Below are 19,308 nucleotides of genomic sequence, written 5' to 3' on the forward strand. Positions count from 1 at the left end.
TATGCCAGAACTGGTAAAATGCACTGATTGCACACCTTCGTTTTCAATGATAATGGTAAGCTTCCAGTCAGGAGCTCACAATGTCTGCCGTATGCGATCCAACCAATTTTTATTCTTCTATGAATTTCCTTCTCATGATCAGGGTCCCCTGTGATTAATTGACCTAGGTAAACGTACTCCTTCACACACTCAAGAGCATGACTGGCAATCTTGAACTCTTGTTCCCTTGCCCGGCTGTTAATTACCATCTTCGTCTTCTGCATATTAATCTGCAATCCCACTCTGACACTTTCTCTGTTAAAGTCCTCAATCATTTGTTGTAATTCGTCCCCAGTGTTGCTGGACCGGACAATGCCATCGGCAAACCGAAGGTTGCTGAGAGGTTCGCCGTCGATCTTTACTCCTAAGCCTTCCCAGTTTCATAACTTGAATACTCCTTCCATGCACGCAGTGAATTGCATTGGAGAGATTGTCTCTCCTTGTCGGACCCATTTCTTTATATGTATCGCCCTGCTTTTCTTGTGTAGAAATAATGTAGCGGTAGGACCTCTGTAGATATTTTCCAAGGTATTTACGTAAGCATTCTGTACTCCTTGATTATGTAATGCCTCTATGACTGCTGGTATCTCTACTGAATTGAATGCCTTTTCGTAATCTACGAAAGCCATATAGAGAGGCTTATTGCACTCTACGGATTTCTCGATAACCTAATTAATGAGGTGGATGTGATCCATTGTAGAGTATCGCGTCCTGAAGGCAGCCTGTTCCCTTGGTTGACAAAAGTTAGATTAGATATTATTTTGGTAAATATTTTATATAACACTGTGAGTAAGCTTACAGGCTTATAATTTTTCTATTCTTTAACGTCTCCCTTTTCGTATATAACTAATTTTTGCATTCTTCCAGTTTTCTGGGACCCTTGCAGACGATACACACTTGGTTTAAAGAGCCGCCAGTTTACCAAGCATTATGTCTCCTCCATCTTTGATTAAATCGACTGTTATTTCATCTTCTCCTGCCTCTCTTCCTCGTTTCATGTCTTGCAAGGCCCTTTTGACATCATTGCTATTTATAGGAGGAGTTTCTGTATCCTGTTCATTATTGTTTCTAATGGAGGTGTCCCGACTCCTCTGGGTATTGTACATGTCAGTACAAAATTCTTCCGCTTCATTTACTATATCTTCGAGATTGCTGATGATATTAACCTGCTTATATTTCAGCGCATACATCTTGGTATGTCCTATGCCGAGTTTCTTTCCCATTTATTTCAGGCTGCATCCTTCTTTTACGGCTTCTTCAGTCTTTCTCACGTTATAGTTTCGAATATCACTTATTTTCGCCTTAATGATCAGTTTTGACACTTCCGCAAATTCTATCTTAGGTCCTGAGTAGGACACTTTCATTCTTCTGTCGTTTCTTTATTAGATCCTTTGTTCCTTGGAAAGCTTGCCTACTGGTTGCCTTGGTGCCTTGTCTCGCACTTCAATTGCTGCCTCTGAAGCCAGCCTAGTTACAGTTTCATTCATCATCTCTATGTCATCATCATCTCGCTATCCTATAGCTGAATATTTGTTTGCAATACCAGCCTGAATTTGTCTGCTTTTACCCTTACTGCCTCTAGGTTGACTTGTTTCTTCTTGAGCGATTTTACTCTTTCTCTCTTCAAATTGAGCTGAATCCTAGACCTCACTAACCTATGATAACTGCACTTTACCCTACCTGTCACTTCTACATCCTGCACTGTGCTGGGATCGGAAGAAAGTATGAAATCAATTTCATTTCTTGTCTCAGCATTAGAGATTTTCGAGGTCCACTTTCTGTTGCTACGCTTCCTGAAAAAGGTGTTCATTATTCGAAGCCTATTACTTTCTGCGAATTGTACCAGCATCTCTCCTCCAGCGTCCCTAGAGTCAACGCCGTAGTTGCCAGTTTCTTGTTCACCACCCTGCTTTTTCCCACTTTTGCACTGAAGTCGCCCATTACTACCGTATACTGAGTTGGCACTTTTCTCATCGCTAATTCAACATCTTCATAAAACTGGTCTACTTCATCATCATCTTGACTGGATCTATGCCTCTTACTAAGTTTGATTACGACTACAGCTACCCTCTCATTAATTCTGTCGAATTCGTCAATGTTGCCCACTATGTCTTTATGGATTAGGAATTTTACCCCGTAATAATTCTTATCTGGGAGATCTATGGCAGAGGACATGGCCGTTATTCAGCAATGTGTAAGCCTCACCAGTTATTCTAATCTCACTAAGACCGATGATACCCCAGCCAATATCTTATAGTTCCTCAAAGAATCGTGCTAACCTATATCCTCACTCAACAGAATTCGACAATTGCAGTTTGAGATGGTCAGTTTCCATTGCCGGCCTGTCCGGACCCAGAGATTATTTGCACCCTCTGCTGTGTTACAGGTCTGAACACCGCCTTGGTCAGTTGTTCCGCAGCTGCTGGGGACTGAGGGCCATGGGTTAATTGTAGGAATCATTTGGGAGGTTGTTGTATCGCTCCGTTTATACGAGTATACTGCAAAGCGCAGGACGATTTTACACAATGCTGTATCAGCCCATTACTGCAAACGAAGGATACGGGTCGGCTTCGCGAAGAGGGAACGCGAGAGACACCCACGCATGGAAATAAATTCAGCTTAGTGCTTGCGCCGTGGAAGAGCCGCCAAATGCGCACGCTCGCTCGGAACAAATGCGAAGGCGGTTCGAATTGAATGGGAAGCGTTCGGGGATACGGGCCTGAAGATAGGTTGGGGTGTGCTTGAAGCCAACGTTACCGCTAGACACCCCCGGGCTTCCCAGATGTCTCGTTGACATTCTCGACCGCTGCTGCGGTTTGTTTGTGGGCCTCGCCGCCAGTCTGGGAAGCGTAGTCGCGAAAATTGGGCGACGCGACACACGGCCACCTGGTTTCAGTGCCACTTTTCGGCACCTGCGGCGCGACTTGTGAGAATGTCTTGAGAAAACGGCGATATTTTTACGACCATTTAGCCGGCTGCGACCGATAGATGTTTTTGTACACGATCTCCATCGGGTTCCAATTACGGTGTTCAGGGCGTTCGAGCGACCTGACCCACATCTGCCCGGGGTGACGGAGTTTTCTTAGCCCACTGTCAGGTACAGGATTCGTCAATAACCATGGCTTCCTGGGAACATACTTGCAGCTGGCGTGGTGGCTGCTTGCAGGAGATGCTTAAAATTAAATTATGGGGTTTTATGTGCCAAAACCACTTTCTGATTATGAGGCACGCCGAAGTGGAGGACTCTGGAAATTTCGACCACCTGGGGTTCTTTAACGTGCACCTAAATCTAAGTACACGGGTGTTTTCACATTTTGCCCCCATCGAAATGCGGCCGCCCTGGCCGGGATTCGATCCCACGACCTCGTTCTCAGCAGCCCAACACCATGGCCACTGAGCAACCACTGCGGGTTGCAAGAGATGCTTAGACCGCGGGCTTAGCCGGGCAAGGACGCGGGCAATTTATGGTTACATGCGAGAGCTAGAGCTTGGCCTCCGGTACCGTCGTACATCAAGACCGATACTCGGGGTCTGACGTCGGGGAGAGCGAGTTGAGACGCGTCTTTCAGTGAACCTATCCCTTTGCGTTGCACCTGCACAGTTTTGACCAATCTCGGGTCCGTCACGAAAGTTTTCGTGCTATGGGTTGCAATAGTGTGAACTCACATGTGTGATTCGCGGGCTAATGACTCTTGTGTAACTGAGGGTTTACAAAGTGCTGTTTTGGTTGTGTGAAAAGAGCGGGGTTCGGGCTTGGACCCGGGCAGACGCCTTGGCGTTCGAGTAAAGCGTCTCTTTACCGGGCAACGGCTCTTCCTCCGCAATGCCGGAGCGTCGCTCCTGTCCGAGCATACGTGCCTTCGCATCGCTCCACAGGAAGGACCCGAATGCCACGTTATTCGACAAGGACCAGTCCTCAGGCACGGCTCGGCTCCTCTAGAACATCATCCGAACATTTTGGCCAACTTCTGCTGTGATCGGACCAACGTACTGTGAGTTTCTGTGCTTTTGTCACGGACCTGGCAGGGCGCTCAGCTAGCCCTAACGGCTAGGGGAGTAGGCCTGCCGTCAAGTACGCCAACGGCCCGCACTCCTTCAGCAGCAATGGCCCCGAAATTCGTCACCGACACTGATGGATGGACCACTCGAGTATCAAAACGTTCCCAAGGTACGCAGCACGTTGCAACGCTCATTTTGCGTCCGCCAACTGGCCTTTTCCTACCTCAGTGGAGCCCACGAACGCTTCACGACGCGCTAAGCGTCTCAGCAGCTCTGACTGCTGCAGAGGCTCGCGCCGCTACAGTAGACATCAAAAAAGAAAAGAACTTGGCTGTAATAACCAGTGATGACTCCTCGGCGACAGAAAAGCTCCAGCGCATTAATGAAACCACTCTTAATGGCAAAACTTACCCTGTCCACATCTATATCGCTTCACCCCATAACTCGTGCAGAGGTGTGATTCACAACGTGGAAATGAACACCCCAACCGAAGAATTGATGCGTGAACTCCGAGCCCCAAATTATGAGATTATTGCGGCTCGTATGATGGGTAGAACAGCCACTGCAATCATAACTTTCAAGGGCTCACATGTACCTCGCCAGGTCATATTCGGCGGAGGTGTATACCGCTGCGTCCCTCACCGACCCAAGGCGCAATTTTGCACAACATGCTTTGCTATAGGACACCGATCAGACGTTTGTCGCGACAATGGAAAACAAAGGTGCAGAACATGTGGAAAGTCTGTCGGAGATCCTGTAGGGGATCATAACTGCAAACCAGGCTGCCCTATTTGTGGCAAGGACCACAAGGCAGACGACCCAACTTGTGAAGTGCGACGAGCCGCTGATAAAGCGGTCAGAGAAGCGGCCTACCTGAAGCGTTTGAAACAACGAAAGGACGACAAGCAAATGAAAACAGTCACCATCGCAAGCCGAAGCCCAAGCCCAAAACGTGACTCCGACAACACATCGAGAGACAGAAGTAGCTCCAGAAGCCGTCAACAGTCCAGGGGCCGCAGCCGCTCCAGAGGCAGGAGCCGATCCAAGGGCCGCAGCCGATCTAGGGGACGCGGCCATTCCAGGGGCCGGGACCACTTCGGGGACCAAAGCCAGTCCGGCAGCAGTGGCCAGTCCGGGAGCGGCGGCCAGTCCGGGGACTGCAACCGGTTCGGAGGTGGCAGCCAGTCTCCGGATCACAACCATTCCCGAGGTCAACAAGACGAGCAACCCGCAAACCAGCGAAACGTGAGTCAGTCACCCGGCACCTCCCCTTTCCCCCCCATTACCAATGCATCTCAAGTTCAAACACGAGCTCAAAAAGTAGCCAAAGATTATAAGAACGCTCTACTTCAAACCCGCAGACCTAATGAAATGTCAACACTATCGTCACAATCACTAGAGCCTACCGAAGGCATGGACATGCAAGCAGAGGCACACGCACCTGAAGTTACACGATTGGGTGATATAGAGCAACCCTTAGCTCAGGAAGCAGAACCAGCGTCATTGCAACCGGCAATGAAAAAGGCAAGATACCACACAACAGCCCTACAACACCTTGAAGCAGATTTTAAGCAACTAAGGGACGAAATGAAAGAAATGCAAACCAGTCTAGAGGCCAAGATAGCTCAACAGGTTGCTGCTCAAGTTGAGGAGGCGCTAAAAACATACACTCAACAAATAATGAGCCAAATGCGCTCCCTGTTCAACGAGCTCCTCAGGAGCCAGGCAGAGGCGATGGTCTCTACACAAGTGCAGGCTGCGATGGCCGCATTACCGCGCCAGGAAGAGCGCGAACGACCCAGAGCACGTCGATCTACCAGCGTAACACGACCCACTCCTTACCCTACAGCGGGCGCTCCGCAAAATCATCAGTAGAACAATGGCGACTAATCTGGTGGTGTGGCAGTGGAACTGTAGAGGGATTGCTCGAAAACGAGGCCTTCTCACGCAGTACATTGCCGCTCAAGATCGTCGACCCGACATTCTCCTACTCCAGGAAACTAACCAAACACCTCATCTTGCAGGCTATACGACGTATAGCCATAATTCTGCACTGGCCATTCTTATTCGTAAAGATATAGCGGCAAATGTTGTCCACAGCACGGAACAGAGCCTCACTGTACGTGTCTTTCCAACTAAAATTGTCAAGAGCAAGGCACAGCCCCACTTATTCATCACAAATGTTTATAGCCCGCCAAAACAGAAAGTAGACTTCTTCAAGGAGGTTGCGAATCTGCGGCCAACGAAGTATTTTGATCATCTAATAGCAGGCGACTTCAACGCGCCACACACTTCATGGGGATACACAAAAAACTCCTCCAAAGGATCCGCACTACTATACCATATGCAACAGGCCCAGCTAACTCTCCTTAACGAGACCGACTCCTCGACGCGGCACGGAAACTCCGTAGAAAGAGATACCACGCCTGATCTCGCCTTCATTAAAGGACGACTGTCAGCGCAATGGGTTAACACGCACGATACTTTAACAAGTGACCATACTGTCATACAGATGTTTCTGCAAATCAAAGGATTCCCAAAACGCCAGCGCAAGCATCGCCTGACGGATTGGAATGAGTTCAGAAAGACACCTGTAGGAGACTTCCAAAACATGCACTTGAAAGATTGGGTAGAGATGGTCAGGCAACGAATCCAGTCACACACGAAGGAAATAATAGAGAGGTGGGAGCAACCAAGCACGGACAGGCATCTTCTTCATCTCTGGGAGGCACGACATGCCCTCATTGAGAGATGGAAAAGAAATAAGCTCAATCGAAAACTGCGCTCACGCATCAACACGCTCAACGAGCAGATCGTCCACTACACTGAACATCTCACTCGTGAGCAGTGGTACGATACGTGCAACAAGCTCAATGACACATTGAATATGAGCTCCACGTGGAATCTCATCCGATCACTCATTGACCCAACCCAGACAAAGACGGAAACGTCCCATAAGCTCCGAAAGCTGCTCGAAACATTTGAGCATACCGATGACCTATTCAACGAGCTTATAACAACACACATTGCGGATCCAGTGCAACCACAGTATGCCGACTACAAAAGCGCAGAGCCAGAAAATGAGGGTCTCACCGGCCCAATCACATTAGCGGAACTACAGCGTGCCTTAGCAGAAGCAAAGCCGAATAAAGCGCCAGGACCAGACCAAATTACGACAACACAGCTCCGCAACCTTACAGAAGCCGATCATGCATTCCTACTTCAGGAAATTAACAATGTGTGGGACACGGGCAGCTTGCCAGAAGAGTGGAAGACAGCCAGCATCATTTTCATTCCGAAGCCTGGCAAGCCCCAAGCCATAGCGAATCTGCGTCCAATATCGCTAACATCATGCGTCGGCAAGCTAGTGGAGCGCATCGTGCTTAACAGACTTCTAATTCACCTTGAGCAATCACAACACCTACCCCATAATTTGATTGGATACAGACATCACTTATCTACTCAAGACGTTCTACTGCAGCTACACGAAGAAATCACGAAGGAAACAAGCAGCGCTCAACTTAAAGCTATTCTTGCCATAGACCTCAAGAAAGCTTTTGACTACGTTAACCACGATGCTATGCTGCAAGAGCTCGAAGCTACTGGCTGCGGAACCAAGCTTTATAACTATATTAGGGACTTCTTACGGAGTCGCACGTACACGCTACGAGTAGGCGACATCACCTCACAACAGTATCCCCATCCGCAGAGAGGTATCCCGCAGGGTTCCGTGATCTCTCCCACTCTCTTTAATCTTGCCATGTGCGTAGTCCATAGAGCGCTACGAGACATCCCCGACATCAAATATTCGATCTACGCAGATGATATCACCATCTGGATCAACACGGGTTCGCCAGGGCATATCCAAGAAACTCTCCAACAGGCTATGAACAGGGTACATGAGGCTGCTCAAACTATTGGCCTTAGATGTGCGCCGGAAAAATCTGAATTGCTACTGGTCCATCACAAAAGATGGAGACCGCCCACCATACAAATTGTAAACGAAGGCGTGCCCATTTCCCAACCAAAATGTATTAAGGTACTCGGTCTCCACATCCAGAAAGATGGAGGTCCCGCTGCGACGGTGCATCACCTGCTCAGACAAGGAGAACAGGTGCTGCACATGATGCGTAGAGTCTCCAACCGAGCAAATGGAGTGAAAGAGGCGGATATGCTTCAACTAAGAAATGCACTAATTATGTCGCGCCTGCGCTATCACCTGCCCTATACCAATCTCCGCAAGCAAGATATCAATCGCCTTGATGCGCTCATCAGGAAGGCGACAAAGCTGGCCATCGGCATCCCGTTTAGTGCCAGCACTAAGCTCCTACTTGACATCGGTTGCCATAACACGGTGGCGGAACTAGTCAGCATTCATCGTCGTCGCCAAGAACTGCGTTTGCAGCGCACGTGTCACGGTACGCACATCCTCCACAGCATCGGCCATCATCCAGAAGCTGCGCCCCTTCTGAACACGCGCCCACTACCCCCGAAACAACGCGAACTTCTAGCCATAGCTCCACTGCCACGCCACATGAATCCAGAACGAGGCAAGGAAAGGCGACGACAGCGAGTGGCCTACTTCAAGAGGTACACGGCAAGACACCCTGACGGCATATACTTGTACGCTGATGCTAGCGTTGGTGCACGGGGCTCCGCTATAGCAGTCGTGAATAACGACCTCCAAACTGTGCATACGGAGGTACTCTCGGAGACAGATCCGACCTTAGCGGAACTGACAGCCATCGCAACTGCGATCAAACACATGCCCCCTAGTAACTCAGCCTACCCAAGAATCATATTTACCGACTCCATGGCGGCTTGCAGGAAATTGTTGCACAATGATCTCCCTGCCCACACTTCGACATTTATTCAAGAGCACCTTCAGGGTCCTCTAGAAATCATCTGGATACCTGGTCATGACGGGCTGCCGGGAAATGAAAGAGCTAATCAGCTCGCCTGCGAGACTTTGAACCAGGCACCCTGCATTCCGCGACCAACCCAGACGAAAAGGTGGGCTCCCCTGCTTCTGCGGCCATATCAAGAGGCAAGACGCAAGTTCCCCAAACTCAGCAAAGTGCTCACCCGTGAACAGGGTGTACTGATTCGTCAGGCCCAGACTGAAACACTCCCTACACCAGCGCGAATGCACCTCCTCCGCGGCCTCTTACCTGAAGATCCCCCACCCTGTCGATACTGTGGTGAACACCCGAACACATCCCATATCCTCTGGTCCTGTGGACCACCCCCACCTCCCCTTCCTGCCCCCACAAATCTTTCCCCTAAACCCCATGCCGGGTGGCTGACAGAAGCAGCCAGCGCCGACGACCAACGGTACCTTGCGGCGTTTATCAGTGCTGCACTGAAGAATGCCGCAAGCGAGGCTCTGGACTGAGGGCCTTTCCACGTTACCACCGAACATGAAAATAAAGTTTTTTTCTCTCTCTCTCTCTCCGCAATGCCGCCGCGCACTCGAGTCATCTAGGAGCATCTTAAACACCTTCCCTCCTTAACTGGTGTTGAAACAAGCAGAGAATAACAGGAAAATAAAATTTACTACACTCTTCTTTGTTTTCCCTATTTCTTTCCTATTTCTAGAGTTCTTACACATGAGCTGCCTTTTGGTACCTCGGGTGTTTTCTAGGCCCCTTTTAGTACCTGTTTTACCCTTCCCCAAGGAAGCGTTTTACAGTTTCCGGCAGCTATAGTTTCCTTTTTACACAATTTTTGCATTATAATCTCTTTTCTGTGTTTACCGCCTTAACAATCTCCCCTTTTGAGCTACAATCTCTTTCTTTTCATCGTATTTTGTGTCTTGCTTTATATTGTTGTCACGGCGTTGTTTTCCACGTGGGCGGGATTTTTGCCGGTGAGTACGTGTGGGGCTCGGGCGCCATGCCGATGCGCAATGGCGTTGGTCAATACATCGAATGTTTTCTGACGCGTGCGTTGTGGCTATCAATGATGAATGCATATACGCGGGTTTTCTTTCGTAATAACTTTGCCTCATCCTTCCTGCTGTCCGTGTTCGTTTGCGCATTACCTGCTTTAATGTGTCGGCGTACCAGCTAGCTCGGATACAGACCCTAGTTCTGTATATTATAATTTGCGGGAACGAACGCCATGCCCTCTCGACGTAGCACCCACTCTGTAGTAAGACGCAGCATCGCGCATCGCTGCACTGTGCACGGTCGTCCCGTGGTAAGGCTGCTGAAGCGCTCTTTGCACTGCGTCGGGCGGAGTCAACTGCGCGTCCAATGACGATCAGCTCTTTCTTGTTGTTTGGACGCCCTGCACAACGCTTCATTCACCAATGGTAGAAAGCTATTGCCAAAAGTTTAAAAGAACTTACAGTTCTTGATAATCAGACGCTACCTGTGCCCTTGCATTCTGGAACATCCTGGAGTATAGAAATATGGAGACAAAACAAACAATACTGGTTATAAGTGACATCTCGTGTTTGGAATAGCAAAATTCTTCAGTGATCATGACATAAATCGCTGCACCACATAACTGACATTAGCCTGGGAGCTTCTCGACAGAGAAACGCTGAAGCAGTGTAAGCAGAATTTTCGAAGCCGAAAATCGGCTCACGTAGATCAGCAGTTGTTCCAATGCAAAACAGCGGAGTGCTTGGTTATCGTGAAACCTAGCGAAATGCAAGAAGTGCGCAGCTGTATGGCGTACTGCATGACAAACCAGTCACGAACACCACACGTGGCACATCGCAGTTGGTCATGTAAGTTGGCAGCGCTCTTTCATTTTTAAAATTATGGAGTTTTACGTGACAAAACCACTTTCTGATTATGAGGCACGCCGTAGTCTCCAGGACGACTCCGGAAATTTCGACCACCTGGGGTTCTTTAACGTGCACCTCAATCTAATTACACGGGTGCTTTCGCATTTCACCCCCATCGAAATGCAGCCGCCGTGGCCGGGATTGGATCACGCGACCTCGTACTTAGCAGCCCAGCACCAGCTCTTTCATTTTTCTTGGTTGCAGAAAAACTATGCACTTCACTATTGGCACTTGAAAAACTGGATATATTACGCTGTCGATCACGTGAAAAAAAGCTCAGTCTCGATATACACCAAGTGCACATCAGATGGAAGGTGAGAGCTTAGGACCTGTTTAAAGCTGCTATAAATGGCTTCTTTCTTTTCTTTATTTTAGTTTTACTTGCATTTTTTCATTCATTCTTTCCTTTTGTTCACGCACGTTGCGCTGATCCAGTGGTTTCCACCACGACGGTGTCCGATATGTAAAATATAAGGCTTTATGTGAAATTAAAGCGTTGTTTGCAATAATCTACTTCTCCTAAGTTAATGACTATTATTTACTTGGTGGTGCTGAGTTGCAGAGAATAATTAAAACAAAACGAAGCTAGGCAAAGTATTTTTCTGTGAGGATGCAATACAATATACAGTAAACAGGAAAAGTTTACTGCACACTTAATTGCTCGTCATTTGCTGCCACTTCGTATATAATTGGCTGCTTTGACCATTAAATTTTACCCTTTCAGTGAGCCAGTGCTGACACATCGGTGCGATAGCAGTCACCGCTATTTGATCATGGTAACCATCTTTCAGATTTACGTCACTCGTAAATTCTTGGATAGTGGAGCCCAGGTAAGTCATTTGACTTACGTGAACTCATGATAAGAACTGAAGTCCAACAGTCTCGAGCGTCTAAAGATGCAGCACAACTCACGCTTTCATCTCTGCACTTCCCGCAGGCTCCCTTGTATCGAGGAACCTTGAAATAAAATAAAAGTTGAGAATAAAGCATATACGGAGGATAGAAGTAAGAATTTTTCGTTTCATTTATTGCACCTTATGGGCCTACGGATATTACACACACATTTACATTGCACACAGTTTGTTACTGAGGAAGCAAAAGCTCTGTTATGCATATATATGAAGAATGAGTTGCACGCAGAGCGCTGACTATATCAAGTTAAGAAAAATAAATTGACATTTTCGCCTCGAAGAAATGAAGCCGACGGCAAGGACCCACTCACATAGAGCTCCTCCCCGGCGGTGTTCTAAGAATACGCGGGGGCGACCCTGCGCGACGCTGGCGTGATGATGAGCGCCCATCCGCCGCGGAAGCTCGGTGGCTGTGACGTTACGCGCTCTTGTCTAATTCATCGACAAGTAGAAGCACAGGCGCAATGATTCTGCCTCCATCTCATAGCCTCATGGTTAGCTCAGATGTTAGGGCGACGCCCTAAACAGGATATAAAGAGAGGTAACAACGAGGTAAGTAAATAGGTAAATTAACTAACTGACCGAGTGTTACTTATTTAATTATACGACTCTAAGCGACTATGTGAACATGAAAAGGCCATAGACGCTTATGTTGTCATTTCGCGTGGTTACAGTACACCGGCACTGGTTCCATCATGCATAGAGCAGCCGGGCTATCACTAGGAAATTCTAAGGTTGATCGTCCGCCAAGGCATGGGAACGGACACCACGAGGTTTCGGCCTCACCTGGCGCCATCGGTGAGGATCTCATCTGAGAGTCCCGGAGCTGTAACGGGGAAGGGAAACAAAACACCATTAAGCGGCCACCTCAGAACAAGAGACAATCATATATATGCGACAGCCGAGCAGGCCGATTTGGGGAGATATTATAAAGGGGAACTGCATTAGTAAACTACACTTCAATGCCGCTCATGTTCGCCAAGCCAGAAAAGACGCAAAAGCCACGAATATATACGCGTGCCGAAACGCCCTGATCTTCTCGTACATGCATTGTTTTCTTGCACTTCGCTTGCAGTATGCAGCTCCCGTATACATTTTATGATATAAAAAGCTGATTCGATGCATGTGCGTTTATATATTAGTGCAGTGTTTCTATACATTTCACAGTTAAAGATGTAACTATCGATGAACTTGTAGGAAAGCTAGGTTGTTCCGATATACAGCTGTTACCGGAGTATTTAAATTTCAGATTTGTCATCTATTTGGTTATATTTTCCCTGACCAATCTTGATGTGCTTGTGTTTCTTTTTGATGACATTGTATCATGCACTCGATGTGTGTCCTACTTTCGTCAGGTTTAAAACACTGGTATAACACAGCAGGGACGTTCCCATTGCCAGGTTAGTTGTTCCACAGTTGAATTCTGTAGTGTACAAGGCCAACTGCACATCGCAAGGGGCGGAAGAAGGGACAGACACAATTAAAGAGAGTGTTCTTTCCTCTCGTGTCTCTTTCTTTTTCCCCCGTCCCTTGAGGTCTGCATTTCGCACAGGACACCACAGAATTCACATACACATACACGTTTTATAAGGGCCTACTTTCTAGACGTTGATAACTTAGAGTGGTTGAGGTTTGGCAGGTCTTTTGAATTAGCCTTTATTAATTCATGCTTCCTACTGACTTATTTTTTCTCCTATTCATGCCTCAAGTATCCCACAGGGACATTACGTGATAGGTGTGAAAGACTGATAACGCAGAACTCGGTTTGAAGAAAAAAGTTAGAAAACTTATATTCTGGTTATGCAGTAGAGTTGAATAAAGAAAACATCGCAGCACAGGACGCAACGTCCGCTCTCTTCGGTCTCCAACACACACGCGCACACATGCGCACACGGACCGTCTTCTCTCGTCGTCGAAGCTCCACCCCACTTCCAAATTGTTACGTTTCGCCTACGACGCGCGGTATAGCCGGCGCGGATGCAATGGACGCCGGGGCTTCATTCAAAGCGGCGGACATTTTGGCCCATTCAGCGCTGCCGCAACGATTCCTGCCAAGCGCATCCAGGCATATTTCAATGCCACGTGTCTTCATGTGTGTGTGTGTGTGTGTGTGTGCGTGTGCGTGTGTGTGTGTGTGTGTGTGTGTGTGTGTGTGTGTGTGTGTGTGTGTGTGTGTGTGTGTGTGTGTGTGTGTACATATTGGTGCCCACGCTTGTCAAAACGCGGCAGCCGGGGAGAGGAGCTCCCCCAACTGTGAAGCGAGGAGGTCTGACCGGCGCCGTCCCTGCGGAAGCGTCACTTCTCGTCTCAACGTGTCCGTGCACCGCCGTCTAGTGCGCCTCATCCCGAGCCGTTCCTTCTTGCCCTCGACTCCGAGAGTATAAAAGCAGCTGCCCCCGGACGCCGAGAGAGGCTCCGATTTCTTCCGTCGAGTAACATGGCCTCCCGTCTCTCCACTTCGGTCGACCTGACCGGCCGCTCTTTTGCGATGCTAGAATAAACAAATTGTTCTGTTAGCGGTCGACTCATGCTTTTCCCGGACCTTCGGATGCTTCCAGCTGTGCCCCAGGCCGCCAGGCCAACGCTAACCTTGGGGCTTGCGACCCAGATGCAACAACTGGTTGCAAGCGGTGAGATCGCGACAACGGAGGCCAGCAGCGAAGATATGCGGTTGACTGTATGCTGAGCAGCACAACGACCATCCGGGAGCAGGGCAACGAGCCCTGTGTGATGACTGGTTGCCCGCAGCGGAACGACTGCGCTGAATTCTTGGCTGCGAGGTTTGGTGAGTGCAGGACTTTCTTCTTCTGAGTTTTGCCAGGCTTTTGCTATTGTCAGAAACAGAGCTGGTAATTGTGGTTGTCGTTGCTGCCGGGTTAGTTTGCGGCTTCGTACTAATGATGAATGATGATGAAATAAAGGCACAGAATGTTCGAAAAAAAATACGATAGTAGGCAGTAGAGAAAGCAGCATTCAGAGCAGCCATGGATTGGAAGTCGTTGCGCAAACCGAAATTGCTGGAGCTTGCAAGAGAGTTGGGTCTGGATGTCTCAGACAAACTCAGAAAACCAGAACTGCTAAGGGCTATTCTTGAGTTAGAAGCTGAGGATGACGAGCTGTCGGAATGCCTTGAGACCATTGAGGAGAGGGAGACGCAAAAAGAGAAAGACGAGCGCGAACGTAAAGAGCAAAAAGAGAAATAAAAAGAGAAGCGCGACCGTCAACACGCTTTGGAAATGAAGCGCCTCGAGGCAGAGATGGAACGCGCTCGTAATGGAAGTGAGGCACACGGTGCAGGAAAACGAGTATCGTTCAAAATGACTGACCTGATGCGGCCGTTTAGGCTTGGAGAGGACATTGGTTTGTTCCTGGTTAACTTTCAGCGAACGTGCGAGAAGCACGGGTTCTCTCGGGAAACGTGGCCAGAGCGCTTGTTCACTTTGTTACCCGGCGAGGCGGCCGACGTAGTCGCTCGCTTGAAGAGAAAGGAGGCAGAGGATTTTGACCAAGTGAAATCGAGTCTGCTAAAAAAGTACCGGCTGTCAGCGGAGGCGTTCCGTCGGAAGTTTCTGGAAAATGAGAAAGGCAGAAGTGAGTCATATACAGAGTTTGCCTACAGGCTTACGTCAAACATGCAGGAGTGGCTCAAAGAAGAGAAAGCGTTTGGTGACCACGAGAAAGCTCTGCAGTGTTTCGGGCTGGAACAGTTTTATAGTCGGTTACCTGAGAACGTGCGGTACTGGGTCTTGGATAGGCCAGACGTTAGTACGGTGGCTAAAGCCGCCGAGCTAGCAGAGGAGTTTGTGACGCGTCGGGCTCGCGGAGCTAAGGACGGTGAAAAGGGTGAATTTGGCTCCAAGTTTTAGAGGCCGAAGTTCACGCCCATGACAGCAAGGGGGGACACACGTAGTGCGGATGCGAGTGAAAGCAGTCCGACCGAACTTAAGGAGACGGCGGCAGCCGAAGCCGAACGCAGAAAGCGGTTCGAGACGAGGCAAGCGCGCGTGTGTTATACGTGCCAGAAGCCGGGTCACTTTTCGGCGCAGTGTCCAGAAACAAAAACAAAAGTCGTGTTTTTGTCATTATGCAGCACTGACGAGAACATGAAGCTTCTCGAGCCTTACATGCGAGACATCCTCGTGAACGGGAAAGAGTGCCGAGTGCTTCGTGATTCCGCAGCTACAATGGATGTAGTTCACCCCTCTTACGTAGAACCCGATATGTTCACGTGCGAGTGCGCATGGATCAAGTAAGCCGTGGAAGCTCATAGCTTGTGTCTGCCCGTAGCAAAAGTGCTTATTGAAGGACCTTTCGGAGCACTTGAGACGGAGGCCGCAGTGTCATCTATGCTGCCCCCCCAGTACCCGTACATATTTTCGAACAGGTCCGATCACCTCCAGCGCGAGAAGGGGCTTTTGTTTGGTGAGGCTAGCGTTCAGGCCTTAACCAGATCGAGAGTTCGGGAGCTCGCTGCAAAGGCGGTAGTTGCGGGGCCGACGTTGTCGAACAATGAGAAAGGGTCGGAAGAGCAGCAAGTTGATATTCAGAGCACGTCCGAACTGAATAAACTTGAGCCTGTAGCGTTGAAGGCACCAGATACTGGAGAGGAAATGCCCGACACGGGAAAGTTAGAAGAGCTATCTGCAGATTTGCTCATCGCGCCTACGTCAGATGGACTTAATAGGTTGCTAAAGGTCAGCCGGTCGGCTTTGATAGCCGAGCAAAAAAAGGATGGCAGCCTAGAAATTATGCGCTGCAATGTCAAGGAAGGTATCGCCAAGAAAAATGCTCGTTTTGTGGAAAGAAGCGGGGTCCTGTACCAGGAGTATCTAGACCGCAGGGGAGTGGAGTTCGATCAGCTGATCGTGCCTCAGTTCTACCGTCAGGATCTGTTGCGCTTGTCGCATGGAGGTTCGTGGTACGGACACCTAGGAGTTAAGAAGACTAAGGACCGTCTCTTGCAAGAGTACTATTGGCCAGGGTGTCTTCGTGACGCATACCACTTTGTGAGGACACGTGACACCTGTCAGCGGTTGGGCAAACCGGGGGACAAATCGAGGGCGCCGTTGAAGTTGGTACCTATCATTACGGAGCCTTTTAGACGGCTCGTTATTGATACAGTGGGACCTCTGCCGGTAACAGCCACGGGGTACAGACACATTTTGACTGTGATCTGCCCAGCGACAAAGTTCCCTGAAGCAGTGCAGCTTAAAGAACTCAGCTCACTTGAGATAGTCAATGCACTACTTTCCATATATGCGCGAGTTGGTTTTCCTGCGGAAATCCAGTCAGATCAGGGCACAGTATTTACTAGCGCTTTGACGACAGCCTTTCTCAAAAGGTGCGGGGTAAAGCTGTTACACAGCTAAGTGTACCACCCACAGTCGAATTCCATTGAGAAGCTCCACTCCGTCATGAAGCGCGTGTTGAGAGCATTGTGGTTTGAACAGCAAACTGACTGGCAGCTGTGTCTGCCTGGGGTGATGTTTGCATTAAGGACCGCACCGCATGCGGCTACGGGGTTTTCGCCAGCTGAGCTGGTGTACGGTCGCTCGCTGCGGTCTCCGCTTCGCATGCTTCGAGACGGATCACTGCCCTCTCCAATGGCGGCAGACTATCTCTTCCAAAAATGGCCGCCTCCTGCGCTGGAGCCTCGCTTTGCAACAATATTCCTTTGAGGTGCGTTACAAAAAGGAGAGTGTCAACGGTAACGTCGATGGCTTAAGTAGAGGCCCCTAACGTAGGAATCAGCCTCAAAGTTGTTTGTTACTCATGTTTTTCTTCCTTAGGCAGGATTTTTAACATATTGCTTTTGTTTAGTGTTTCACACTCATGACATGCTTTCTAGTGCAATCTTCCAATTTGTGGACGCGTTTTGAGTGCTGCTAGACTACTGTAAGGAACTAGGCAGTAGTATAAAAGGGGAAAGAGCCTGGCATGGCTTAGTGAGGGTTGTGTCGTGCTTGCTGACTGAGCAGTTGAGTTTCGGCGTAGTTCTAACGCTTGCTGGGAACGAGAACAAAAATGGCAACTCTCCCGAAGTCACTTTGCAGTGTCCTGTGTGAACCTGAACGTGAGAACGAGGCCTTCTCTGTGCGCTGCGCTCAAGAAACGCCGAGGGACGACCGACTTCGGTAACGAGCATCATCGAGCGACATCCCTCCGGACAGCGGATGCAGACCCCTGACCATCGGGATCTCCATCTCCCGGTGGGGCGGTCTGTTACGTTTCGCCTACGAAGCGCGGTATAGCCGGCGCGGATGCAATGGACGCCTGGGCTTCGTTCAAAGCGGCGGACATTTTGGCCCGTTCAGCGCTGCCGCAACGCTTCCTCCCAAGCGCTTCTAGGCATGTTTCAATGCCACGTGTCTTCGTGTGTGTGTGTGTGTACATGTTGGTGCCCACGCTTGTCAAAGAGCGGCAGCCGGGGAGAGGAGCTCCCCAACTGTGAAGCGAGGAGGTCTGACCGGCGCCGGCCCGGCGGATGCGTCACTTCTCGTCTCAACGTGTCCGTGCACCGCCGTCACGTGCGCCTCATCCCGAGCCGTTCCTTCTTGCCCTCGACTCTGTGAGTATAAAAGCAGCTGACCCCGGACGCCGAGAGAGGCTCTGATTTCTTCCGTCGAGTAACATGGTCTCCCGTCTCTCCACTTCGGTCGACCTGACCGGCCGCTCTTTTGCGATGCTACAATAAACAAGTTGTTCTGTTAGCAGTTGACTCATCCTTTGCCAGGACCTTCAGATGCTTTCAGCTGTGCCCCAGGCCGCCATGCCAACGCTACCCTTGGGGTTTGCGACCCAGATGCAACAAAATGTAAACACAACAGGAGCGACGCCCTGCTCTTCGTCAATCGCCGAGGGCAAAGGTTGCCTCCGTCGAGGTGGTGCCGAGGTGGTGCCGTTTCCACTCTCCACTCCGGGAAGACGAAGGGTACTTTTCGCTTTGTCTAGGAAAGACCTCTAAAGTGCGCGCGTGCGGTTAAACTAACACAAGAACACAAAACAGAACACACTGCCCCCCAAAAATGAGCGTGCTCACTTCCCCCCTCAATTGCAGAGTTCAACTGGATCTAATAGTTGCACAGGCCGACGAAGAAGCTTACCGTCCGGCAGCCGCACTATGCAGGCTCGGACGTGTCTGTTTCGACTGAGGAGCACCTCGCAAATAGCGGCTCTTTTCTAGAGGAGCCGAGGTAGTTTTTCGTCATGAACTGAGACAAGATCGCCTTTTTTGAGCGAGTTGTTTTCTTTGCTGACGGAGTTGTGCGCCGATCGTAGTAGCAGTAAATATTCGTTTCCCCACCAACGCTAGATGGTCTAACATTCAATGGCAACTTTTCCATCTTCGCAGCATTTACTTGGCTGCAGTTGCAGTTGGAATGGTCGGATGACCATCAGGAAGCGCTAACAATCTTTTGCCCGTGAAACGTTCTGTCCGTGACGTCACTTGTCACATGAGTGTTTTCTATATGGATATGCAGCTTGCGTGAAATAAAAGTTGTTGTTGTCGTGCTCGGCGTCCGGCAAAGGCCGCAACACCAGTTCGAGTTTCCGCGGAAT

The 19,308-nt window shown here is 49.4% G+C and overlaps 1 protein-coding gene across 7 annotated transcripts in view; it reads right to left on the reverse strand.

Annotated features, from left to right (window-relative positions):
• LOC139059149 (MAP7 domain-containing protein 1-like) overlaps nucleotides 1-19,308 on the reverse strand; it is a 155,909-nt gene that overhangs the window by 14,684 nt on the left and 121,917 nt on the right. For all 7 annotated transcript variants that reach the window (XM_070537138.1, XM_070537137.1, XM_070537139.1 and 4 more), the window contains exons 3-5: nucleotides 12,535-12,574; nucleotides 11,750-11,794; nucleotides 10,391-10,438 (exon numbers count right to left, since the gene is read on the reverse strand). In XM_070537138.1, the coding sequence (XP_070393239.1) occupies nucleotides 10,391-10,438; nucleotides 11,750-11,794; nucleotides 12,535-12,574 (133 nt within the window). The remainder of the gene's footprint in view (nucleotides 1-10,390; nucleotides 10,439-11,749; nucleotides 11,795-12,534; nucleotides 12,575-19,308) is intronic.

The sequence above is a fragment of the Dermacentor albipictus genome, chromosome 4 (assembly GCF_038994185.2).
Source record: "Dermacentor albipictus isolate Rhodes 1998 colony chromosome 4, USDA_Dalb.pri_finalv2, whole genome shotgun sequence".
In the NCBI taxonomy this organism is placed as follows: Eukaryota; Metazoa; Arthropoda; class Arachnida; order Ixodida; family Ixodidae; genus Dermacentor; species Dermacentor albipictus.